The sequence below is a fragment of the Acanthopagrus latus genome, chromosome 6, assembly GCF_904848185.1.
Source record: "Acanthopagrus latus isolate v.2019 chromosome 6, fAcaLat1.1, whole genome shotgun sequence".
In the NCBI taxonomy this organism is placed as follows: Eukaryota; Metazoa; Chordata; class Actinopteri; order Spariformes; family Sparidae; genus Acanthopagrus; species Acanthopagrus latus.
The window spans coordinates 22,099,982-22,126,238 of NC_051044.1; the positions used below are offsets into that span (position 1 = coordinate 22,099,982).

Here is a 26,257-nt window from a genome sequence, read left to right on the forward strand (position 1 = left end):
ACACACACATATGCACAGTCCTCTATCTTCCTCCCCTGTTGGTCCTCTTGAAATCAACCGGATGGAGTGTCACATCTGGCTCAGGAAAACCACAGCATCCGTCTTTCGCAGATGAAATGAAAGCTGAGACGTCAGGAAAAAGAGGAGGAAAAACAGGGAAAAAAGATCTTTTCCAGCTTCAAACGAATCCCCCCGGTGAAATATTGTTTCGGTGTACTCTGCACTTTGTAGCCCTAATGCCGGCTTTGAACTGTTTTGGCACCTGTCACAAATACTGATGAAATAGTTTCTCTCAGCAGAGCACTTTTCCTTTTATCCGTCCTGCTTTTCCCTCAAAATTCTAATTTTTCCCCTCTCCTACCCCCATCTCTTTCCAGAAATAATCTCCATTCTGTCTGGGTTGCAGTGGGATCTGGTGTTTGAGAAACTAGGACCATCGTGCAGCATTATTCTGAACTTGTGCAACATTCAATGCACTCAGTGTTTGCTTACATTCCCAGACAGACTTTAAAGTATTTGATGTAAAATGTTGGAATCTTGAGATAATATATATATTACCAGGCCACCTATCATTTTAAATATCTTCTCTTGCACATTTCCTGAAGACCTTGAACAATCACGAGACAACACTATTTGACTTTTTTTTCTCTTTTTTTTTTTACTGCGAAAAACCTTGATATGACAACACAAAGGACTGACTGAAGGAAAGGGATACTTAAAGGAAAGATGACTGCCAGAGAAAACGTCGAGCAGACAGCTGAGCTGACACAAAGTCGATAGCGGGATGAATAAAACATTGGTTAGCTGCAGCCTACGCTAGAGGCTATGCTAACTTCTGACACACCGGTGTCTACAAGTTAGCTTTAGCAGCGGGAGGCTTCTCTGTTTTCTGACTCTTGTGGCACCGTGGACGATGGAAGCCCACAGCTTTTGACACAAGCGTCCTGTTTTTTTTTCTGCGGAGACAGGACTTCAAAAGCCACAAGTGCAAAGCAATCTCTACTTTCTTCTTTTTTTCTCTCTCTCTCTCTGCATTGCTGGCCCCCTCCATCAATTTTCAAGCGTTGTCTGAGGCCCCAGGCAGTTAATTAAGTAGGATGTTGTCGGGGGGGCCTGGATGCGTGGTGTGGAGGAAGCTCTGACTGCTGGCTGGATGTAGGGAAAGAGACAGAGAAGGTGTATTCCTCCCTTGGTTATTCGGTTTCCCTCTTTCTTGTCTTTTCTTTCTACCCTTTTTTGAGTCTTTCTATTTCTCTTTCCTTTCTTCTTCAGCAGGTATCTGACTTCCTTGTTTCACGTCATTCTTTTCTCAGTTAAACTCTTCCTCTGCTTCCCTGTCTACTCTTCCTTCACTGCCTCGCTCTCTCTCCACTCCTCTCATTTCCTCCGTCTCTCTTCAACCATCCTTCAGGTCCCCCTCCTTCTTCATCCTCTTCCTTCCTCCACCATTCCCTACCATGATCCCCGACTCAGAGCCATCCATTTTGCCTCCCCCCACCATTCCTCCCTGTTGATTATACATCATGTCTTGTGCAGCCAGCTTCTTCCTCCTATAGTATTCCCCCCTCTCATTATGTGTTATGCATGTGTTTGCGTGTGATCAGACACACAAGGCCAGGGCTAAGCAGCCTAATGAACAAACTCCGGCATTGTGTTCAGGCCCCAGGGATACGCTGTAGCTTCTAATGTACAACAGCTCAGAGGAGAAAATTCACTGACAGGGAGCCAGCTATCTGCTTAAAGGCAACGCGACGACAAGAAGTGAAGTCGAGGATGTGTGCAGTGCCTTGTGTGTGCAGCGAATATCTTACAAGAATCTGATCAGTGTTTTCCCAACCAAAGCTGTTCTGATTTGTTAACATGTCATCTTATCTTCAGCTTTGACTGGCCGGGACATCACTTTCAACATTTACACCCTTGTTACATAAGCATTTTTTCCCATTAACATATGATTATGCGCATCGTGAAGTAGAGCATTAAAAAAGTCCCTCACTTCCCTAAAAAGTTTATTTGCTGGTTTGAGGTTATTTTTAGTCTTTTTTCGACAAGGAATTAATGCACCTTAACAGCTAGATGGAAACACCGCTGTAGTAGAGTTGAACAGATATTGGATTAGATGACAGATGATTTATTTGAAATCTTTAGGTTTTTAACGTGATTGTGTAAACCCAGCTGAAATATTTAGTTTTTTTTTTCTTTTGTCTTAGGGGTATGATTTATCTGAATCTTTGACTTAAGTCCAAAGTTTTAAGATGCATGCCCTGTCTTCCACATGTCTCTTATTATGTGTTATAGTGGCTCCAGGTTGTAAAATGCATGATTTGTCAACAGTGATCTGATTTGTTGCCCTTTTTGGCTCCATAAAAGACAGCACAGGGTGGGTTAGTTTCACCTAAGCTTTAACTCAAGTTGTGTAATATCTGTCACCCACCCCCGCTCTTTTCCCTTCTCCGTCTCTCATTCTCGATGTTAGTTGTGTTTTGCATCACTGCCAAATCATGGCATGAATGCTGTAATGACTTCATTTCTTCCAGCACACGCACACACGCATATCTAGGAAACATTACGTACCGAGTCGACTGTCCTGTCTTATTCTGCCTCAGTGAAGTGGACACATGAGAGCAAAGGCGCATGTTAATCCAAGTGCACATTAAGAAACGTATTTGTCCAAGGAGCCCCTTCAGGGGTGTGTACTCCAGTGGGATGAGCCAGTGGATGAGGCTGCCTCCAAATGATCTTAACAAGATTCTGTCAGCTCTGGCCAATATCGCTGATGAATGCACACACACATACTGGCAAACATAAAGTTCACAAGCTCATTACTCCATTCACTGCACACATGGACATAATACACTGGAGTCTAACTTCCTGCCATAATAATGCAGCTCTGTTGTGATGTGAATACTTTCATTGGGTAGATAATCTTTTGCGAAGTTTGTATGAAAGGCCCTCTGGCTTAAGTGTTGTCGTGCAGTATTTCTATCTGGTGCAAGGCCAGCGGGAGTGTTGCACAAGGCTTTAACACATGTGAGCAGCGCATCGCAGCACAGCTCTTTAGGCTGAGTGTGTTGTGGCAAAATCTGGCGTGAAGTCAAATATGTAACCCACGGCTTGCTCGCTTTTTAAAACAAGCAGTATATTTCATCACTCCTTCTCTTATCTTCTTGCTATTGTGCTTTGTTTGCTTGCTCTTCTGACTGCATTGAACAACCTCACACTCTTTCTCCTGTAACTTAAAAAAAAAAGAAAATAAGTATCTCCTTCTTTCAATGTGTCCGCAGGACTGCCCTCAGATCCTTCCCTCAACCCAGATCTACATCCCTGTTGGGGTGACCAAGCCAATCACCTTAGCTGCCAAGAACCTGCCCCAGCCCCAGTCAGGTCAGAGGAACTATGAGTGCGTGTTCCACATCCAGGGGGAGACCCACAACGTGCCCGCCCTGCGTTTCAACAGCACCTCCATCCAATGCCAGAAAACAGCGGTGAGTAAGAAGGGACTCAATGTGGGGGGTAATCTGGTTAATGCCCTATTGATGGTGCTGTGGTCAAGTGTTGTTAAACGAAACAAAAGAGAGATTATTTAGCTTCTGTTTTATGTATCAATAGTATTCGGGTTGAACGATGCTAACATGAATGCCATTTTTCTTGGGCACAGACAGAATATAATCATTTGTTGAGAATCATAGTTGTGTATAAGATCAAACCCCCTGACTGCTGTGCATCCTGGACTGTGAATGATACTTTGAATGTTGTATGCTAATAGCATAGTCATTCAGCAGTATTATTCAAGTCCGAATCAATGCAACTTGGTAACTAAATCATGATCTTAGTAATGACATTGACTGGGGCAGACTTTAAGTAATGGTCTCCAACAACTAATGGCCACTTTGGACGCTAACATGCTCATTGTCATGATAGATCACCATGCACCACTTGTACTCTGGCTCGGTCACAAGCTAGATAAATGATCCACGACTGATCTTCCCACATTGAGCTGATAGTGAGCAAATAGACATTGATGTCAAGAATTCACGTAGACATTATTTGAATTAAGACACACTTATATGGTCAGCCATCATAGTTTTGTTCTGTTCTTCTTTGGGTTTTAATGTATTTATGACTTGTAGGTTTGAGTGGTATGTTCCAGATTAAAGTGTTTTTCAAGGATGTTTTATTTTTTGCAGAAGTTTTCGAATAAGAAATTGTGTGTATGTGTGTGTTTAGGGGATTTGAAGGTAGGCGTAGGAGATTGTGCATGTGGGTCCATAGCTGTTCTGTGTGTTGAGGTATGGTTGTGTGTGTGTGTGTGTGTTTGTGAGGCTTTCAAACTAGCGTGACAGATAAGAGGTAGCCAGCGTCGCGCTTCACTGAGGCTGAAAATGTGAAGAGGAAGTCTGTCTCTGAACCTAGTTGGGAGCGGATTGATCATGTTTACACCTCGACTCTATACCTCTCTCTCCCTCTCTGTCTCCCTTCCTCTGTCTGGCTGTAGAGCTCATCTTTCTCTCTGCCCTCCTCCCTGCCTTTGTCTGTCGTACTTTCTTCTCAGAGCCATTCCCTGCTTTCCTCACTGCATCATCCTCGTCTCTTCAAGCTCACTTCTTCTGCCTGCCTGTCCCTGCCTACTTCTGTCATAGTATATATAAAGCATGAGTGGCGATGAGAGCTGGTGCAGCTAATTTAGCTTTAGTTTTGACCGATTAATAAAAAGCAGAAATATCCAGAAGTTGTCTTGCCTAACCCTAACCTCTACCTAACCCTAACCCTTATGTCTTGCTAATAAACCATAGCACCTTAAAGAACTGAACCACCCATCTATACAAACACATACAGCACACTAGCAGCAGTCTCTTTTTAGCCATATAGCTTGCTGTGACAGCCAATGCAGCATTTGATTCTGTCTGTATTGATGAGTAGTCTTCAGGTGCTGGCACACGCAGGCAAGTTGTTTGTGAAGGCAGGGCTAATTAGCTAGCGATAGGCTTGTCTCTCCACAGAGATGTCTGTTTATTGACTGCTTATTGTAGCTGCAAGGCCAGTGCTAATCAGCAGCAAAGCCGTAGCCCCAGCCAAAAGCTGAATTTCTCCATTTGATGTCCACACAACAGACATGCTAGCAGCAATTAGCCCTGGGCTGTCAGCGCTTAGCCCTTGTTAGCAATTAGCCGCACCAACTTGACTGCACGGTCAGATATCGATGCAGCGCGAGCATCAAGTCTACAAGTGAGATTCAGCGGTTGAAAAAGATGCCAGCTGTGTGAACTTGCCATAAAGGCATAATTCATCCATGCCTGAGCTTATGAGTGTAATTATGTGTCATGAATTATTAGGATGAGAGTCTTATTATAGCTGTGGAGCAGTATTTCAAAAGAATGGGGGTCTTAAATATTAGTTTATCCCTTTATAGACCTCCATATCTCTTCTTTTCATGCACACCCATCCATGTTTGTTCCTACTTTGACAGTGTTCAGCACCAACTTAATGAATCATGTATGACTCTGCAGTAGAAATAGACTTCATCTGTTATGCTGCATACGCACCGCTGCCTCGGCTTGTATGCACACACAGCAATGGGGATAGGGGTTAATCAGTGTCTGTGCGAGTGTATACATGTGCATCCTCCAATACGCCTTAGGCTATGGATCCCAGGATAGCTGTGTGTTTGGGTGTGCAGGTTTATTTTAGCACTGCAAGAGGACTGCTGGAGGTGGGCCTTGCTAATCAATGGGATAAACACCGGGGTGCTAATCCACAGTTTAGCCTTGTGTTGGAGATACACATAAGTGTTTACTGACAGACACTCACTCACTCACTTGTTGTAGGGATGACAAGGACAAGGGCAGAGATGAGAGAGCTGCGGCGAGAATTTCCTATAAAGTGATAAAGAGGAGGGAGAGGAGAAAACGCCTCGAGGTGGAAAGGACAGAGGATAGGATACATAGAACAGTAGAGAAAAGAAAGGTGAGAAAAACAACAGGAAGAAAGGTAATACTAGATAGCAGGGGCAAAGCGACAAAATGGAGGTGAGAGCAGGCACATTTGAGCATAGTAGACAATTTGGGGTGAGGTGAATGGAGGAAAGTGAGAGGGAGAGCGAAACTGAAGAAAACAGAGAGGTAGGGAAACCAACATGAGAGGGTGTGAGGGAGAAGATCGGCTCAAAAGTCTCTCCCGAGGCCATTCTCCTCTCTTTTATAGAATAGCATGACACCGTCCAACAGAAGAAAGCTAACCACAGGATATTCAGGATTTCCACCGTTGGATCATGTTTAAACTCTAGTTTCCTTTACTTTACTCCTTTTACAGTCATCCTAATGACTCAATAATCATCTATAGTATCCCCTAACAGGAGGCTGTCAATAACCTACTGTATATATGACACACATGATATATGATAGTGTAACATCAGCTCTATATTATAACTTCGTTGGGTATTGACTATCCATATCTGCTTATGGGGGAAAAATATCGGTGCTATGATATTTCTGTATGAGGTTACTGTGCATACCAAGTGATCCCAAAGGGGGAAGAACAGGCGGATCACAAGACATGAGAAAGGATGCAGTATTTCTTGCAAGCAGGGACATGAAACAATTGGGACACACAATATTCAAACCTTTTGAAGAATCATATGTTCAGGGTAAGGATTTTAAACTTGCTCAAAGCTCTCAGTTTTTGCTGCGTCAAACTTTTAAAAAGCTTTTATTCTGAAAAATATGGTTTGTCCCACACTTTGCCTTTCTCACTTTTGAAGTTGGGGACTGAGCCAAACCTAATTCAACACTTTTGGAACCTGTGAAAGTTGATGAAATGGCAGATTGTCCAAGGTCCTATAGCAAGTTAATTGGAGAAAAACGCTGATCATTTTGTAAGAAAAATTTAAAAAAAAAAAAAAAACCTCCTCTCCATATTTCTTAGTGCCAAACAAGCCCACATTACCACTGACACATACTCAGCCATCCGCCAGGCCTTATGGTAGCAGTTAACTCCGGTCAGCAGCAACCAAAACAACAAGCTGGTGTCTGCACCGGCTCCTTCCGGTTCTCTGACCTGGCCCAGGCAGCTTCCTGCCGTGTGTGGCCCAATCAGAGGCTGAGGTGAGGCCGTGGGGGCCAATAAGATGCTGAGCTGTGGGCTGGGAAGTTGTGCTCAGAGCGCCAGAGGGGTCATGAGAGCGAATAAACACATGTACACACAATGCTTGCACACACAAATGACCATGCTCTGGGGGTCAGCGAAGCTGATGGAGCACAGCTGGGCGTCGCTTGAAGGCCGAGGTTGAGGGAGGAGAATTGAACTGAGACTTTTTTTACTTTTCTCTCTGCTTTTATCTGCTCTCATTCTTAGCTTTTTGCCCATTTGTACTTCTGTGTCTCCATTTTCCTCCCCTCTCTCTCCCTCTTTATCCTACTTTCTTGTTACTCCCTGGAGGGCAGGAATGAGAGGACAGATAATATCAGCGCGGGCCTTACACCATTACCTTCCGTCTGATAAACCGCTCGGCTACTCCATCACCGTCTTTCTCTCACTCCTTCACCAGTGAGGGAGGGGGAAAAAGTAGACATGGGGGCAGGAGGAGAAAATCTAGTTTGGGACTGGGTGTGTGTCTGTGTGTTATTCTTCTGTGTGTGGAGAGAGCAGCTGTTTGTTAAAGGAGAAATAGGAAGTATCAGGGGTCCTGATGGCATCCAATTAAGGCAGATAAAATGATGATGAATTGCAGTTGGGCAGCAGAGACGGACGCTCCTGTGTGTGTGTGTGTGTGTGTGTGTGTGTGTGTGTGTGTGTGTGTGTGTGTGTGTGTGTGTGTCTTTGGCCGCGTGTGTGCGTGCATGCAGCTCACACATACAAACACACGCGAACAAACAGGAAGAAAGCAGAAGGAAAAAGCAGGGAAAGCAGCCATACAGATGTGCAGAAAGAAACGGGAGAAAGGGAGCAGGGTAGAGAAAGAAGAAAGGAATTTTGGAAGTGGAGATAAAAGGAAGAAGCTGCAAGAGCGATGAGAGGAAGAGGAGGGAGAAGGGGGAGGGTGTCGACAGAGAGCAGAGGAGAAAGAGGACAAATAATCTGCTCCCTAGACAAGAAAGATGGATAGATAGATGGATGGATGGATGGATAGATGGAGCAAGTAGAGGTCTAGAGAGGAGGCCAAATGTGTCTGCAGGGAGAGCAGTGAACACAAACCACACTGGTCTAATAGTGTCACACACCCTTAGTGTGTGTGTGTGTGTGTGTGTGTGTGTGTGTGTGTGTGTGTGTGTGTGTGTGTGTGTGTGTGTTATAATGATTGTGAGACATGAAGCACAGTGCTGCTAATGCAAACTTCAGTCTTCTCCTCTGACTTTGTGAAGACTTTCTAGAGTTTATGGGATTCATGAAAAGATGTCACTGACTGTAAGACCAAAAACTTGGAAATTATGTAGAAACAAATTCTTTCTTTTGAAATAAATCATTACACATGAAACTGCACACAGACACACACACACTTACACGCACAGTGCTAAAGGTGGCAGAGACAGGGCTAATGAGGGCCTGGCGCTGGTCGGTGGAGGGTAGGCGCAGCGGAGCATGGTACAGCCTGGTCTGGCATGGCCTGGCACAGCTTAATGAGATATAAACACTAGAGCTGCCACTGCAGTCAGCCACAGCACACACTGACACTGTTTTAATTGGCTTACAGACATAGTGTGTGGGTGTGTGTGTGGATTGAGAGTGCATGGGAAACTCTCTGGAACTTATTTCGAGGAGCTGCAAATTGAAAACCATTCGTTGTTTCATTACTTTGTTGTTTTGTATGTGAATGAGCTCACATAGTTATCCACATTTATTTGGTGTGTTCATGTTTACAGTGAGCACTCATGGTTTCCATTTCCCTCTGAGGCAGCTCAAAGTGAAGGCACCTCCCTGTACTCACATGTCCTCCCTCTCCTCTAGTCATCTACCTGTCTCCATTGCCTTCTCCTTCCTCTTCATCTCCGTCCCATCATTGGCTCGCTGCCTCTCCTCCTCTCTTTGACAGGTGAAGAGCAGGGCTCCCACGCTCCCATCCTGGATAAATAAGAATTAATTGCGGCTCAGCTATCAGCATATGCCAGCTTCTCTACCCCATCCTCCACTTCACTGTCATCATCTATTTCTCATTTCTGTCTCTCTCCTTGTATCTGTGCGATCTGTAACCTTTACTCTAAATCTTCTTTCCCTCATAAGGGTGCTCCACCCTTCAATGTGTTCGGTTCTGTGCGGTGGATTGATGGGCGAAAGACGCAGCAAATGGGATTGTTGGAGCAAGTTGCTCCTGCTGTGATGAGAAGAGGGGAGTGGAGGGAGGGCGGTTAAACCAAAGGGAAGACCTCCATGTCTCTCTGTCTGACAGCATACAGTAGCCTGAGTCACAGCCAAACTGTGCGCATGATAGTCTGTACTCTTTTCACCTGAATCAATGATTAATAACAGTGACTGAGCCAGACTGTCAGTATCACTTTACATATAATAAACTGAAAGGACCTTTACACTTAATGTGTTGTTGGAATGAATGAGAACCTTTTATTACAATATTTACTGCTCCAAACAAACTCAGTTGTACAGAATGAACACATCAGTGTTCACAGCTGTTTCATAACAGTAAATTTAAATATCAGGAGTCAAAATAATCTTGCAAGCAGCCAGTATGTGAAGAGTTAATTTAGCAACCATTTGTGTAGTGATTTAGACTTGACAGGAACTAATCAGGGAGTGTATCTAATACTAGTGTTGTGTCCTCTGGCAAACAGGTTGTGTCACACCTGTCAGTAGCGGCAGAATCACCAAAAGACTGGGTTAAAGGCTAGAGTAAGAAAAATACTGTCACTACTTAGCTTGTATTGCAGTCAGTAACAGTCGTTTAGGTTCTCCTCTTCTTTGCTTGAGTGCTATGTGGCACAAGTGTTGGTGACTTGCAGTGACTGTCATGTGATAGAGTGGTGGAGTGTGCGGGGGGATGTATAGTCGAGCTGCAACAATCTAAACCCTTTCTGTCATTTTTCACGCAAAATGTTAAACATTGACTGTTCCAGCATCTTAAACATAAAAATGTGTCTGGCCACTAGAAAGAATGGTATGAGTTGACTGGGGAATATTATTCAAGAATATTGAAATTACGGCTGTTTCTGCGAATGACCAAAAATAAGCCTTTTGTCCAGGGAGAAGTCTACTAAGCTTACACTAGCTTAATGTGTAGCCTGGAAAATAAGAAAGACTGGCTATGGCAGCATTATTTTCCCCTCAAGCCAGCACATTTCTTCTCTGCCCCTCGCTCTCTTTTTCTTTCCATCAATGAAGAAAGTATGTGTATGCGTATATGTATGCGTGTATACGTGTGTGTGTGTGTGTGTGTGTGTGTGTGTGTGTGTGTGTGTGTGTGTGCGTGTGTGTGCAAGAGATAAGCTGGGTAACTGGGTCCGGCCATGCCCTCCAATCCTGTTAGCGTTAGCGATTAGCACTGGCTAACAGGCCCCTATTATGAGGGGGGGCTGATTCCACGCCGCATGACCCCCCACATACAGTGTGTACACACATACACACACTAAGCTATAGGAAGGATTACCACTTGATCCTTGATTAGGAAGCCATATCTGCCTGGAAGTTGTGTGTATGTGTGTGTTTAGAACTGTATGTTGTTGTGTATACTTCTATACGTTGACTTTCGCCTCATCTAGACTGGTAAACCATTTTTTTCTATGGACCAGCATTCAGTGTGTGTCCTCTACTTTTCTTTAGCACTGTCCCAATATGACTTCTTTTGACAGTACATCATATATTTTCAATCTAGATTGAAAGATGTGTCAGGTCATATTTCTTGATAACTGTCGTCGTCACCTTGAGAAAGCTATGGAGAGAGGAGGAGGGTAACTGCTCTTTCCCAGGTACGGGCCTGCCCGGGGCTAGTTTGATATTTTTAGGCGTCCAGCTTGCGCACACCTTCAAAATGACTAATTATCAGGCTGTGACCCTCACAGAAGGGACCTGTTGTTACTTCATAGCTGCCTTCCTTCACACCTCCTTCCATATCAATCTATCTTTGCTTCTCCTCGTTCAGTGACAGTGGTCTAGCTGGTGATGCTGTGTTTGCATTGGCACTTTTCCATTTGTCAGATTTTTAAACCTCTTTCTCAGTTTTTCATGGTTTATTTGATATCAGTCAATTTCTCTGCCTTTAGAGTGCTGCAAGAATGAGTAATAAAGCCTGAAATTAGTTCGATTTTTTTGCACTGTCTGTACCCTCATCTCAAAGTCGGTGATTTTTGTTTTTGTAAAACAATACCTGAATTAAGGTCTGTGGTTAACACAAGGTTAAGAGACTTTCCTGTTTTCTTCTACGACATAGAATATGATAACACACTTGTGAATTTTGAAGCTTGTGTGTGTCTTAAGAAAGAGAGGCAGTTGCTTAGAAGTAGCTTAATGGGACACAGCTGTATTCGACTTGGACCTGCTGCCCTTTACTGTGTGTCATTGTCTGTCTCTCTCTTACTTTTCATGACACCTCGTCTGCTGTCCTGTCAAGTAAAGGCACAATAGTTCCCTCAAAAATGCCTTGGTATATTGATCAACTTGAAAGGTGTGAATAGTGATGTACTGCGATGCTTTGTGGTGGTGATGCTGAAGTTATGCAACTGTGGTGTTTTGTTCAAAGCTTAACATAAGCTTTCTACTTCTGATGATTGAATTTAAACTCCAAAAATCATATAAATGTTCTTCATCTGTGAGGATTATCCTGCTGAACAATATGTGTAAGTATCACAAACCTTTCTGGAGTTATCCAAAATTTGATGGAAAAATCCATTTGGCTTGTTGTCAAGGGAACCAGGGCAATGGTAACTTCCGGGTCTGTTTATGAAAAAGTGTCATCTCTGCAGCACTCCATTGAATCCTAATATTAGTTAACTTAGCATAGTGTCAAACCCAGTTTTGCCTTTCCACTTTCCTTTCACATCTTCTCACGTCAAAGGATGTAGACCAAATTATTCTCTCATCACTCTCTCATTCTAAACTATATCAGGTTTTGGGAATAAATCAAAGAATACACAACACAGTTATTTTGTTCCACTATTTACATTTCTCTCTCCACTTCACACATGCAAATCCTGACCTTTTGAGAGTATCCCACATCATGTTTGCATTTTCATATTAGAATCTGCTGTGCAGTGAATAAACCATGTGCAAGGTGCATGTGTGTATTCCCTGAACTGTGTATGGTGCAACAATGCTGGTTCGGTATGAAAATTTAATAAGCTCTTGGTGCAATGAGAGGAGATGAGCTTTGGATCATAACCTAACCTTTTCCTATGCCCCCCCCCCTCTGCTGCCCATTAAACACACATACACACACATGCACACTTCTCCCTGACTAAATATTCATGTTTGTTGTTGAGTGAAGGTACATGAGCGAGCAGATCCCAGTATTCCCTCCCTGAACATACATGCTCCCTTTGCAGATAGATGTGCAAACACAGACACCTGTAACATGGATGAGAAAAGGAGGGCGGGCAGGCAGTGTTATTGTTCTTGCTGTAAGCACCTCCACTGTGTGTATGTGGATACTTTTAAAGGAGAAGACTTGTAAAGCAGGGTTAAGAGGTCCACACACGTCTATCATCTATTTCTCTATCAGCAGAATTGGCCCCTCTCAGGTGATTCAGACAGAGATCAGGCCACGCTCTGATTGGCCAGTCAGCAAAGAAGCGGGGATGGAAGTGGAAGGCTTGACCCCCACGTCCTTTACTGTAGTCTGGAGGGTATATAACAGAGCAGCAAGAAAAGACATAGTTAATAACACTGATATAGAAAAATGGATACAATATCCACTTCACAGCTTATTTGGCAGAGAATTACATGAAGAGAATTGTCCTTAAGATCCTGTTGTTTGAAGGTACATGATTCTGAAATGATGAAAAATAAAAAGCTGGAGACAGAATTGTGGGATGTAGTGAAACAACCACCCCATTCAATACTGTATGTACCTCGTGTGAAGAAAAGCAAGCTCAAGAATGGCCTCCCTTTTGTCCAAATAGTCAGAGACCCTTGAATAATATTTCAGTATGCTGTCTGGTGAGACGCCACCTGAGGAATGTGAGTCCTGTACCCACCAGCTTCTAGGCAAGGCAGGGTGAGTTTATTCATCTATCACCATTGAGGCAATTCAAAGTGCTTTACGGAAAGACAGAAGTGCATTAAAGCCAAGTCATTAAGAAAAATGTAAAACTGCCTTTACAAGACCTTAACTAAAGCAGAATAAATAGTAAGGTTAAAAGAAATGCATTTAAAAAATTATAAAAACAAGAAAATAAAAAGATTCAAATTAAAAATAGTTATGCATTTAGTTATGTATATTAGCTGACAGTTTTAGCAGACCTCAGGTAGTCTTTAAGAATATCTGGGTCTCGGTTAGCTTGTGTGGCTTCCTGCGCTATGAGAGCTTTATGTTTGTGCTGCAACAAACAAAAAATTTAATTTGAGGTAAATATGCAGATTTTCACCATAGATTGAACGGTTTAGTTTATGAAATGTCACATGATTATGAAAAATGCTCGTCTCAATTTCCCAGAGCCAAAAGTGACACTCTTATTGACTCAGGTACACTCTCTTTTGGCCAACCAACAGTCAAAAACCCAACATAATCATAAATAACAAGCATGATAAGCAGACTTCCCGCTTAACAAGCACTTGCCACTGTTTTATATAAAATATCTCTTAAATTAGCTTCATTTCTGCTGTTACTGTTGCTGAAAAGTGTATGAAAGTGTGATACCTGTTTTCTAGTCTTCCAGTGACAAAGCAGAGTTGTTGTGTCTTTATGGGCAAGAGCAGTTTCTAAGTATAAAGCTGCCCTTAGTTGGATAACACCCCTCTTTCTCTTCCTCACCATCCTCATCCCACTTGCTTCTCTGGCCTCTCAGTCTCTGTTTCATCTCATCTGTTTTCTCTCCCCTCGCTGTCTCTCTTGCTCTCTACATCCACATGTTCTCAGTGCACTGTCCCCGAGCATCTCCTTTACTTCTTCTGTTCGTTTTCTTCTCTCCCTTTGTCTTGCATCCACACACGCACTCGAGCACACTCGTATGTTCTCTCCATTTCTACACTGGCGGAGAGGTGCTCTTGTTCCCAGGCAGACTGGGTGGTCTCATGGGGGGTTTGAGGAAGGAGGAAGGGAAAGATGGAAGGAGTTCATACGGTCGGACCTCAGTGGAGAGAAATAATAGCTGACATCCAAGCCATGTGTTGTCGCGTGGAGCGTCTTATCTTCCTGTGTTTTCATGTGTTTGTATTTATCATTTTCTGTTTCCCGTATAGACTGTGCAATCAGTCTTTGATGCGTTCGCTGGCATCTGTCTCTTGGAAACTGTCCTGTGTGCAGAATGCATATTTATAGTGCAGTATGCACATGTGTTTCTCTGGACATGTTTGGTGTATACGATAAAGGGATCTGCTCCATATTTCCTTGTTTGACTGTGGGTGTTCCGGGGGATGGAGGCAGGGGAGAGTAAGTCGGAGTGAGATTGATGGGGGAGGAGGTTTGTAAAGAGGTAGAGGGAAGGAATAAGGAGAAGTAGAGAGGGAGAGAGAGAGAGAGGAAAAGGAGGGGGTGGAGAGGAGGATTGCGTGAGTGGGTGAGGCAGAGGAATGTGTGAAAAGACCAAGGCAGACATGTCAGGGAACAAATTGAAAATGCCAATTTCACTTTAGCCCCCACCAGCTCAGGCGCTTACAGGCCAACCCCGGCCTCTTATTCCATGTGTAAATGAATGGTGTCCACAGAATAACACACAATCACCTCTCTCTATCCATCTCGCCCCTCGCTTTTTCTCCTTCGCCCTCGCTGCCGTATCATCCTCTTTCCCTATCCACTTTCTCATCCCTCTTTTCCCCATCTTTTCATTGGTTTGTTCTCTGCACTCAACTCGCTGCACCTCTGTGTTTCTGACCCCATCAGCCGTTACAAATATCTCTAGCCTTTTGACCATCACTTGTCACTTGTTCCTGTCTGCACTTTCTTTGCACTCTGTCCAGTATTATTGCCACTTTCCAGATTTTCTCACCACCTCCAACCTACCTTCCTTTTTGTGTGCAAGCCCATTGCAGTAACTTTAGTATAGTATGTACATTTTTTGTCATACAACCTCTTCCTTGCCTAGTATTCAACTCACCTATGGTCTAAATAGTCATGAAGATCTTGGGCTACAGCTAATGATAACTTTTATTATCGATTAATTTGGCCGGGCATTTCTTTACCAATTATTTTTAGCTGAAAAATGTCAAAAGTAGTGGAAAAAATCTAGAGGTTGTTCTGCCTTGAACATGCTTCCAAACAGGAATCCAGATATACAAAAACTGAGGGTATTTCCCTTTACTACCTTTATAGACTATGTCAAAGAGAAGCAGCAAACCATGAGAACTGTTCACTATTTTTCTAATGCTAAGTCCAGAGAGGTTTATGTAGTAACTAGTATAAAAGTTTCTTGTTGCGTACACTGCAGATCAGCTCCCAGGTGGAGTTACTCAGGGGTAAAACTTTCCTCTTATATAATACCACATGGCTACTAAATAAATCAGAGCTCCAAAATGTGCCTAAAAACACTTTAAAAAAAAAGAAAGAAAGAAAAGAATTTCCCCTTAAAATAAACTCCAAGAGCAAAGCAGTAGTTCCTCTGGGCTACACTGAGACATCTTCCTTTATTTGAATATCAGCATCTCAGCCTACGGGGCCTCGCTGAATATAAATCATCCAATCACAAAAAGTGAAGAATGAATTAATCAGCCATTCACACATCATGACATTGCTGTGTCCTCTCATTTTCTTATCTTCTCCATGCACATTTCTTGCCTCTCAAATACGTTCAAATTCACTATTATTACAGATGTCAAGATAAATCTCACAGTATCACACTGGAGTGGCTGATATCACATAGTGGTGAAGTTGTAGCTAGATTCAATCTGTGAGGGCCCCATCGCCTCGGGCTTGGGCCTTTCACATTGGATTTTATCACCACTCCACGAGAGGAGAATAGTCCTGCAATCTCTCCCCCCGAGGCCATTGAAGATAGTGACCACACCAGTGGTAGTGAGAGTGACTGGGCGCCCTTTGACTGAGGGAGGCATTAGGTTAACACGGTCAGTCGTACCAGCCATTGGACTCATATTACTGCAGCAGCCGCCTCAAAGCACGGAACAGGCAATCTCTTGCTATCTGCCATCTGTTTTATGTTGTATCAAAGACAGTTAATGAATGGAGTAGTTAATAATGCACAATGTGTCTCAGATTGGGGATTGGGGGGGGTGTTCTTGATGAATGAGTGTTTTCAGATGATTGTGTGTTTACCACAGTGTTTGGCTGCTTTGTGAATGTGAAGGGGGGGGAGTGAGGAGGCGGTATAACTTCTAAAGCTGCATTTTATTTGCCGGTGATAATCGTCGTTGATAATTTATTCGTTGGGAGGTTGGGAGGGGTCTCGCAGGAGCTCTTTCTCTGTTATTTCCTTCAGTTAACGCGCCGCCATCACACCGCCACTTTTGAAGCTTGTTGTCTCATTTAAATCGTTTCCATAAAACTGATTATGCCGACGACGAGTCAATTACATTTCAACTCTTATTAGTTCAGGATGCAAAAATGAAATTAGATGAGAATATTATTGTTGGAGATGCATTACACTTTTCATTCATCACTGGAATGGAATGAGTCATGCAGTGATGGGGTTTCCAATCTCTTAATCAACTCCGTGCTCTGCCAGGCAGCGGCGGATGTGCCGCGTGTTAAAATCACAATATAGCCCGTCTTTCATCATTCATTTTTATGGCCCTTCAACTGGGTGAGCACCGCAGGGTATGACATTACTACAAGCCACAAACTGAACTCTCTGTGCTCTTGGTTTTAACCGTTTCTTCTGCTAATTTGACATTTTGTTAAAAGGCTTGCCTTATAATGATGCTTCTGATGTAAAACACTATAGGGTTAGATAATGAGACAGGACTGTGAATGCTTATCCTGATATTGTTTTTTTTATACTACAGTATACCTACGAGGGCAATGACATCAGCGATCTGCCTGTGGATTTGTCAGTGGTTTGGAACGGGCTCTTTGTCATCGACAACCCCTACAACATCAAAGGTGAGTTAATGTGGTGTTAATTATTGACCCATCCATCTTCATGAGCAAATTATCATCATATTATATTTAACATGACACCTTATAGACTCAAATAAATCCCAAATCAAAATTTAGATTGATTTGTCGTTTTTTTAACCCTTCTGAGTCATAGCTGACATAATGGCTCAGAAAAATAAAGTCCATGACCTGCAGGAACCTGCTGTAAAAGAACATTTGTTTGCGACTAGCTAAGTAAATAATTTATATTGTGACCAGAATCCCTTGGCCAGCCTGCCTGTTGCACTTGATGTTCTTGTTCAGTAAAGGGCTCAAACACGGTCTTACTGACTGTATAGGTCTGTGTGAGTTCAAGACACCACTGAATGTGTACTGCATGTGTCGGCGTAAAATGCCACAACTTTAGAAATATTATTCTGGCCTATCACAGATATATTGGCATCTGCATATATGGTGTCCAATATGTGCTGGTATGAAAGTTTTTTTTTGTTTGTATGTTTTTTTTTGTATGTAACACTCAGCACAAAAAGATGCTTTTGGTAATTTATATTTATTACATTGCCAGTGAATTACTACTGTCTCACTGAAATTGTGTCATTTGGGACAGTAAAGTTTATTTTTAGACTGTAAAATATCCTGCCTCGTTAGGTATCCTTGTCACAAGTGTTTGATAACCGCAGGGATCATCATTAAAAAAAAAAAAAAAGTGTAACCCGATGCAGGTATCAGCGTCGGCCCCAGAAATCAAGTATCAGTTAGGCTGTAACTTACACCAGGCAGAGCATTAGATCATTTGTATTCCCTTATACCTATATTGACAAATGATTATGTCATGGCTCGGGTTTTCTCCCACAAGATTTTTTTTTTTTTATCATTTCTAATAGGTAACAAATACGTAGCTGTCACAGTAGTAACAGAAGCTCAAAGTGAGCAAGACAATGACTAATACACCTGTGTCAAGCAATGGAGCTTCTAATTTGAATCTGTCTAAAAAAAAAATCCAGGGATCTTCAATGTGTGCATTACACAAAAAGATTTGGCCATTAGGTACAGCGTTAACATGGCTAAACCAGAGCTTTTCTGCACATTTCAAGACAGATGAAACACTGACGGTAAGAAGGCAAGATTCACCCACATCACATAATGGGGCTACAGTTGTAAATTAGCTTAGAGCTCAGTTTGGTGAAACACAGAAGCTGTGCTGTGTCCCTGTTCAATAAATAAATAAATGTTGCTTCAAAACGCAGCTAGAGGTATTGTTACTTCCCCCACATTAAAACATCAATTAATAATTGATTTTCTGTTACTGAGAATCACCAACTGTGACACTGAAGAGGGCTGTTACTGAGCTTGAAGGCTTATTCTGACCTTGGAAATAGAAGTTTGATGAAACAAACTGTGGTCTGATTGTTCTGTCACACAGTTGATATGGGTCAATAGTGTCAAGTGTTATTTTTCAAGTTCATTTAACGACAGTGGTTCAAATTTAACACAAACACTTTTAATGCATTTGGTGAATAATGCCATAGTTAGGTCTTTAATGATATAATTAAGACTATTGATAAAATGTATTTCATATCACAACTCATTTTTCAGCTCCACAATGCATCACACTGTTGTATCATAAAATACCTCATCGGAAGGATCTAATGTATTTTTACCCAGCTTTCGTTCAAGGTTACAGATGTTCATGCTTAGGCTGACAGATATTGTCACTAGGAATTTATGCCCTATGTATGTATGTATGTGTTTTTAAACAGTCTTACAGTATAGACACCAATGTATAGCCACGCCTCGCCCTCCGAACAAAGAACCCCGTGAGTAATGATTAAACACATACACGTACTCAGTGCAGCACGGTGAGAGAAGACAATGAGATCATGTCTGTTGGCTATAATTACTGGTAGGACAGTCTTTACAGTGCTGTCTCCATAATTATTGTGGCTGTACAGTACTGCAGGGGTCTGTAACATTATTCCCCCGCTGTGAGGTAAAGTAACATCATCGTCAGCTCGCAGTGCGTTCGATGCGGCCTGTTGATGACATGCACAGAGAGCTTTGTTCAACAGAAGGCGCTGCGTTGTCTTGTCCCATTTGTTACTCTTTGATGGTTAAAGAAACAGCGAGGAGCCATGATGGTTGTGTAGTATTTCAGATTAGAAGGTTTTTACATCTCTAAAGTCTGTGAAGCTGCAATCGTTGCCATTTTGTCAGTATTGTAAGATAACACCGCAGAGTCACTTTGTTCCATTTATTGACGCCACTCCCTGTTGTGTAGTCATACCGAGCAAGCTGTTGAAGTCTCAGATTTCACAAATACTGACGTATGGATGCATTTGTAAGACACACCAGACATATGTGTCTGAACATAGGGGCCCTGCTGTAATCCGGGGTGTAAGTGGGTGTTGATATTCATCGAGGCAAAATAAAATGTTCTGACAGTCAGTGGTTCTCCCAAGGACAAAGTGCTACTAAATGGCGTCTGTGACATGCAGTAGCATTGACAGTGTACAATATCAGCGGCATGCATCAGTGTCTATGCACTGTGCATTATCTTAAGTCTAAATCTCCCAAAGTGCAACCCGAGGCGACCCACACCCCCTCTCTCTGTATCTCTCTTCACTGGCCCCCTCCCTATTTCTCAATCATGATAATCATCTGGTGGAGTGTGAGCGATGCTCACTTGTCTTAAATACTGATATGTTAATGTAATTAGAGAGAAATCGTTTAGCAGCCAGTAATTGGTAGAGGGTTGCTTTAAAGCTGCTCCATGACCAATGGGATTTGGGGATGGAAAAGAAGAGAGAGGGGGGGGAAAAAAGATTTAACTGTACAATTTTTTAGGCCTATGGGAAATAGTGCCTTGACTCAACTTGGTCGCAGTGACATTGAACAAGTTTTGACATTTTTTGTGTGGAAGTTGAAAAAAGTTGAAAATGGAAGTATTTGATTTTTTTTTTTTTTAACTATTCCATCTGTCAGATAACAGTTATTTTCATTTAATCTGTTGATTATTTTCACAACTACTTTTTAGTCTATGTAAATTGCCCAAAATTATTTCCCAGAATGACGTCTTTAAAAAGCTTAATTTGTCAACCAACAGTTCAACAACCAATAACTCTTCATTTACTATCAATAATGATAAAGACCAGCAACAAATCCTGAAATTTAAGAAGCTGGAATATTATTATTAGTCTACTTAGTCAGCTTGTAATTTAATAACCCCTCACAAACTGTAACCATAATAATTCTCCTAAGCCTCACTCCCTCTTTCTTTTCTTATCATGTAATTTTTTCTTTCCTCTTCTCTTTCCTCACCAGCCCACCTGTATAAGTGCTACGCACTGAGAGACAGCTGCGGGATGTGTCTGAAGGCGAACCCCAGGTTTGAGTGCGGCTGGTGTGTACAGGAGAAGAAGTGCTCCCTGAGGCAGGAGTGCACCCCTCCAGAGAGCACTTGGATGCATGCCACCACAGGAAACAGCCGCTGTGCACACCCCAAGATCACCAAGGTAAGCCTTGACAGTAACAACACATGCTCACACATAACATATAGCAGCTCAGTGTGCTCCCGAAGCACAGACAGGAAACACATAACTACACACATGCACCTGCGTGTACGCACAGAAACTTGTTGGATGAAGGATTGAAAGTGTTAAGTGCTCGACGTGCAACAACATACAGTCTACTGTTTGTATAATAAACACATGGAACTTTCCATGTTTTTAATGCAACAAAACCTTTAGAATGAGCCAACAAAAGCAAATGATCAGAAATAGTTCATAAATGAAATTCAAAGCTCACAACATAAGTAAAAGTAAAACCTCATGAAATTCTGTGCCAAAACTGACACCATCACCACACACGAACACCCTGAGGTCTGAGGCCAGGCAACAGCCCACTCTAAAATCAACATTGAGGGGAGCTGAGGGGATCAAAAGTTACAGAAAAACGTCCTCTTACTACTGCTAAAGTTAAAATGGACACCTCAGTTTCTGTTTGGTGTGTGTTGCTGAGCAACCTCCTGCCCAACAAACAAGTCAGGGTTTTGTCAGGTTAGAGGTCAGAAGAGTTGGGGTTCAAACGACAATAAAGTCTTTGTAATAGGGTTCTGTTTCCTCTTGTTCTGCAAACTTTGAAACAGAACACTTGTCTTTGACAGAAGTCCGAGGATTTGCCAAAGTCAGCTCATTAGTAAAAGTAAGTTTTCCAAAAGAGGAGAAATGGTGTACCTGTTTGGCCTCAGTGAGCGAAGGGAGACATCATAGGAGGGGAGGCAGCAGGGAGGAGAGATGACTTAGAAGCCATCACCATGACTGCAGCCACAACACAGATGGGCCGGCCAGGAGGAGGCAGTTCACACACACCAAGACTGAACACACTGACGTGATTAGAGATGATGGCTGCACACACATGAATACACACACATACACACATACCTGAGGAGGTGGAGAGGGTGGTTGTCTGGAGTTTGTGTGTGTCTGTGCGGGCGGGAGACAAAGAAACAGAGAGTGTTGTAGTGTGCTAATTGTGTCCCACCATGGGCACAGAATGTGTGTACATGTGCATACGTGCGTGAGTGTGTCTGTGTGTGCATCTGACAGGCTGGGTGAGCGAAGGCGTCTAAACACCATGGCGTACCCATCTGTTGCCACCGATAACCGTGGCGGTGGTCCTCGTCTGACTGTGACCTGGGTCATCGTCTCTACAGCTCACCACTGGGAGTGACGCACACGTGCACACTTTTCATAAACACACACGTGGAGCTCACACTTTGAAAGCCCTGCGCGTCTTGACGTTCAACCTTTTCACTCATTTGTCCTTCCTTCCCTCCATCATTCCTTGTCAAGCTTTTCCTTCAAATTAAATTGTATCTCAAATAAGACGGAGCGTCATCTCAGTCAAAACGGGTGCCATTGCTCTCTATTTAAATGAGTGTGAAATATATGTATGGTTTATAATGCATGCCCGTCTCACTGATGCTGACTTCTATGGCTGGAGCCCTCGGTGCATTTCCTGTGCAACACGGGTTCGTCTCTCTGAATGCGTAATGGAGATATTGGATAATTGGGGCACTGGCACATAGATAAATCCTCTCTCTCTTCTTGCTCGCTTCAGTTATCTCTTTGAAACAAGCGTATAGAGGCAATTGGGCTGTGTGTATGAAGGGATGGGGTGAGGATGAGTGTGTGTGTGTGTGTGCGCACGCAAGCATGTGCTCTTGCATGCATATTGAGAGGTAAATCCTGGCCTCGGGGCAAGATGTTGGTGGCAGTCAAAAAGCAGGCACGGAGGAGCTTCAAAAACAGCAGGAGGAAAAACCTACTGCACGTTTGAGAATGCGGAAGAGACAAAGAAGATGAGAAGAAGACGGAGAGGAAACTGGAGGAAGCGTTATCAATGAGCCGCGCTGCCAGTCTCAACTCTCCTCTCCACCTTTGACATTTACAGTGTGACATTTAGCGCAAAAAGAACATCCCTGGGCGACAAAGAAAATCGCTGCCTTCTCCTCTGTCATTTCCTCCTTCAGTTCTCCCAAAGAGCATCACACAAATTGAATATTACTCCACTTTTTACCATCTGTTTGTTCGAATCCCTGTTTTTTTCCCCTCTTTACTGAGGCTACTTTTGAGCATTTTTTTGCAGCGTGATAGCTGCTCCTTGGCCATTTGCTCGGGGATTAGCCCTTAATTTCACTTAGAGCGGAGACTGTGTGTTCAACTGGGAAGGAAACTCTGCAATGGAGAGAGTGTGACCACACGTGCACAACATACAGGCACATATTATTCACATGTACACAGCTATTTAGGGCTTTCAGAGCAGCAAGCGTCAAACCCATTTGGTGTCATTTCCGAGTGTGCTATTGCCCATTTGACGTTGTTCAATACTGTGCAGTGGGGGACCGTTCCACTGATGGCTGTAGCACCAAAGTACTGTTCTCCAAACACAGCCATGGATGTTTTAGGCTTTAAATGATCGGTTTTAGACGTTGTAGGAATTTGGCTGTCAGGCTGTTAAAGTGCTGTTGTTCTTGTGCTGTGTTCTCTCTGCACTGACGCCGTGCACTAAAATTAATTAGCTCTCCTTTCACAACAAGCAAACGCACATTTTGTTTGTGTTCGTGTGAAAGTGCGCACAAGCAAGTGGCTCTTAAATGCAAATTCACGCACCAGCTGAGAAATGTACAGTCAGATGTGAAATGTTTGAATTAGAGATAAAATAAGCTGAAACATCCAGTGAGCAGCTTGTATCGTATCCTCAAAATCGCTTTTGCAGCCAGTGTCACACACACACACACACACAAACACACACACAGACAGTCTGGTGCTGTCTCCCAGTGTAGTGCAGCAGTGTCCTAGTACTGGCCTTGGATGCTGCCTGGCCCTCCATCATCCATCATCTCCTGCCTGCCTTCTCCTAGGGGACAGGAAGAGCATTACAGCTAGCCCTAAGAAACCAATTAAAACAACACAGGCCATGCCTGTGTGTGTATGTGTGTGTTTTGGCATGTGGCACACTTTTGTGTTCTGTTTTTGTCCTTCCTTCTTTGTGATCTTTTTGTATACGAGAAAGTGTTCTTGTGTTTGGTCTCCTGAAGAGTATCTGATTCTACGTGTAGTGTCAGGGCGCTCGTCGTTGTTCGTTTTCGCAGCTTGTGTACTTGCGAAAGGCCAATCATTTCCCCCTCATGTATTGTTAAGCTGCAATATTGGCCTTTGTCAGTCTTCTTTATCTCTCTCTACGTCTCTGTTTCGTTGTCATTTTCTTTTCTTCCCTTCCCTCATGTACACTCCTGTCACTCTCTCTGTATCTCGTTCCCCCATTTCCTTTCCTTTATCAACCTCCCGGATTCTTCTCATTCTCTTCCCCTTTACATCATCCTTCGTCTATCCTGTCCACGTATCATCCTTCTCTCTCGCTTGCTGCGCCTTTCGACCAGCATCGGGAGAGATGTCTTTCTCTTTGGAGGCCAGTATCGACCAGGCCTCTGGGTTTTCCCATTGTTTTTTAGAGCTGAGCAATAAGTCTCACTGTTACCGCACTGAGAGAGACAATAAAACAAGCAAGTGCTGGGAAAATCTCATTAATAATGGTGATATTATAACTGGATATCCTCTAATATGATTCACATTGTCAATCACATTATTTTCTGCTTAGTCACATGTAAACATTTCACCCACTCCTCACTTACTGTATTTCATTGCTGTCATTAGTTTGTTTGTGACTTTTCAGAGGTTTTCATATCGCAGAAACCTCATGCCATGTTCGTATAATTTCTCTCTGTGTCCCCTGCTTCCCCCTTCCTCCTCCTGCTCCTCCTCCTCCTCCTCCTCCTCCTCCTCCTCCTCCTCCTCTTCCTATAACTAGCAGATGCTATCTGTGCACTGCTGCACAGCCGACCACAATAGGCCTCACACAAAGCCTCGGACACAACGGGACAAGTGAAAAAATGGAGTTTGAATGGGCGAAGAGCGCTGCGACAGCAAGAGGAGAATAGAGCGAGTGTTTAGGCTGGTGGCTTTTATCAAAAAGAGCTTTTTGTTTGTGTTGTTCAGTTGTAAATGTAGCAACTTGTGTGTGCGTGTGTTTGTGTTTTGATAAGCCAGTGCTTATAGAGAAAAAAAGAGATTTGATTGAGAGATTGTGACTGGTACACCACTGTGTGCCACTCACTCTTTTGTCTCCGGCCCAAAATATATGCATTTAGGCCCCATTGAGCGAGAGTCAGAGAGTGAATTAAAAAGACACACAAGTCCGGAGAGGATGAGGGGAAAGGGCGAGGGAAGGAGGGGGGATGTTCATCAGAAGCCTAGCTGGTGTAAGATGGAAAACACTCCTTAATTATATCACTGTGGCATTTCAATGCTGGCCTGCGTGACACTGGGCTTTGTTCCCATTGTGTGTTTCTGTTAGTGGTGTCCTGAACACCTGTGGCTTTGACTAGCCCACCACCTTTTTTATAATGATGTTAGACTGGGGGATCATTGACAGGTACCAGGTGGAGAAACAGAGTCAAAGCGAGCAGGTTGAGAGAGTGGATCTAATTTATATGTGAGACGGTAGACACACTTGGAGCAATAGTTTGATATTTTCATAAAAACACTTATTTACTTTCTTGCTCAGAGGTAGACAAGAGTAGTAATACTTGTTAATCGGGTAGTTTAGCTTAGCACAAAACTGGAACCAGGGAGCCAAATTTACCTCAAATTTAATGTATTACCTTTTTGTTTTTTTGGTCAAATAAACGAACAAGATAGGGCACGAATTAGTAAGCCTTGAATTACTGCTAGGTGGATATTACTGTCTTTGAACAGGACTGGGCAAGTTAATTCTAATCCTTGTGCTGAGCTGAATCCAGCTGCTAATGGTAGCCTCATTATTTACCAGACAGACATGGAGTTGAAATTTTCATTAAACTCGAAGCAAGAAAATTAATGAATGTATTTTTTAAAAATTGAATTTCATACTATTCCTTTTAAAAGTTTCAGCACCAGTGTACTCTTAACTTTGTCATTACACACTCAGGATTTTCTCATCTTTTTTTGAAATCTTTTTTTTTTTTTTTTTTAACTCCAGTCACACTGTTGTTAATAGCAGCAGAACTTTCAACACAAAATCAACGCATTTCACTTGCTGTCAATAGATTTTGCAAAGTGAATTAACACGGTGCTTCAACTTTGGCCACATGTGATGCATGAATCAAACAGTTATCCAATTGCAAATGCGCTTGACAGTGTTGACCTTTGATGAAACAAAGAGATCCAGAGAGTCCAAAATGGAGGAGCCAACATAGCTGTGGCACATGGTTTCTTGATATTTGTTTCAATTGCTTAATTTTTGTCCAATTATCAACCGTGGCACCAAGCTGGCACTTGTTTCGCAAGGCCTCACAAATTTTGCTTTTCATTTTTCTGGTGAAAAAGAGGTGTTGCTCACTTTAGAATAGTCCAAAAAAATTTGAATCATTGGTTCACCAACTGTTATACATACATATGTGGATTTTGGCAATATGTGTTTGTCCATGTCTGTATGGACCATTATGTACTAGCTATCAACTCTTGCTGTATTATCTGCACAAAACTGGAGCTTGGAGCGTCATACGTATGGGGGAAATGT

General features: G+C 42.8%; 1 protein-coding gene across 5 annotated transcripts in view; it reads left to right on the forward strand.

Moving 5' to 3' along the window:
• The window catches only part of plxna1b (plexin A1b), a 189,371-nt gene that overhangs the window by 125,093 nt on the left and 38,021 nt on the right, over positions 1 to 26,257 (forward strand). For all 5 annotated transcript variants that reach the window (XM_037100800.1, XM_037100802.1, XM_037100801.1 and 2 more), the window contains 3 exons: positions 3,282 to 3,482; positions 17,047 to 17,143; positions 20,462 to 20,652. In XM_037100800.1, the coding sequence (XP_036956695.1) occupies positions 3,282 to 3,482; positions 17,047 to 17,143; positions 20,462 to 20,652 (489 nt within the window). The remainder of the gene's footprint in view (positions 1 to 3,281; positions 3,483 to 17,046; positions 17,144 to 20,461; positions 20,653 to 26,257) is intronic.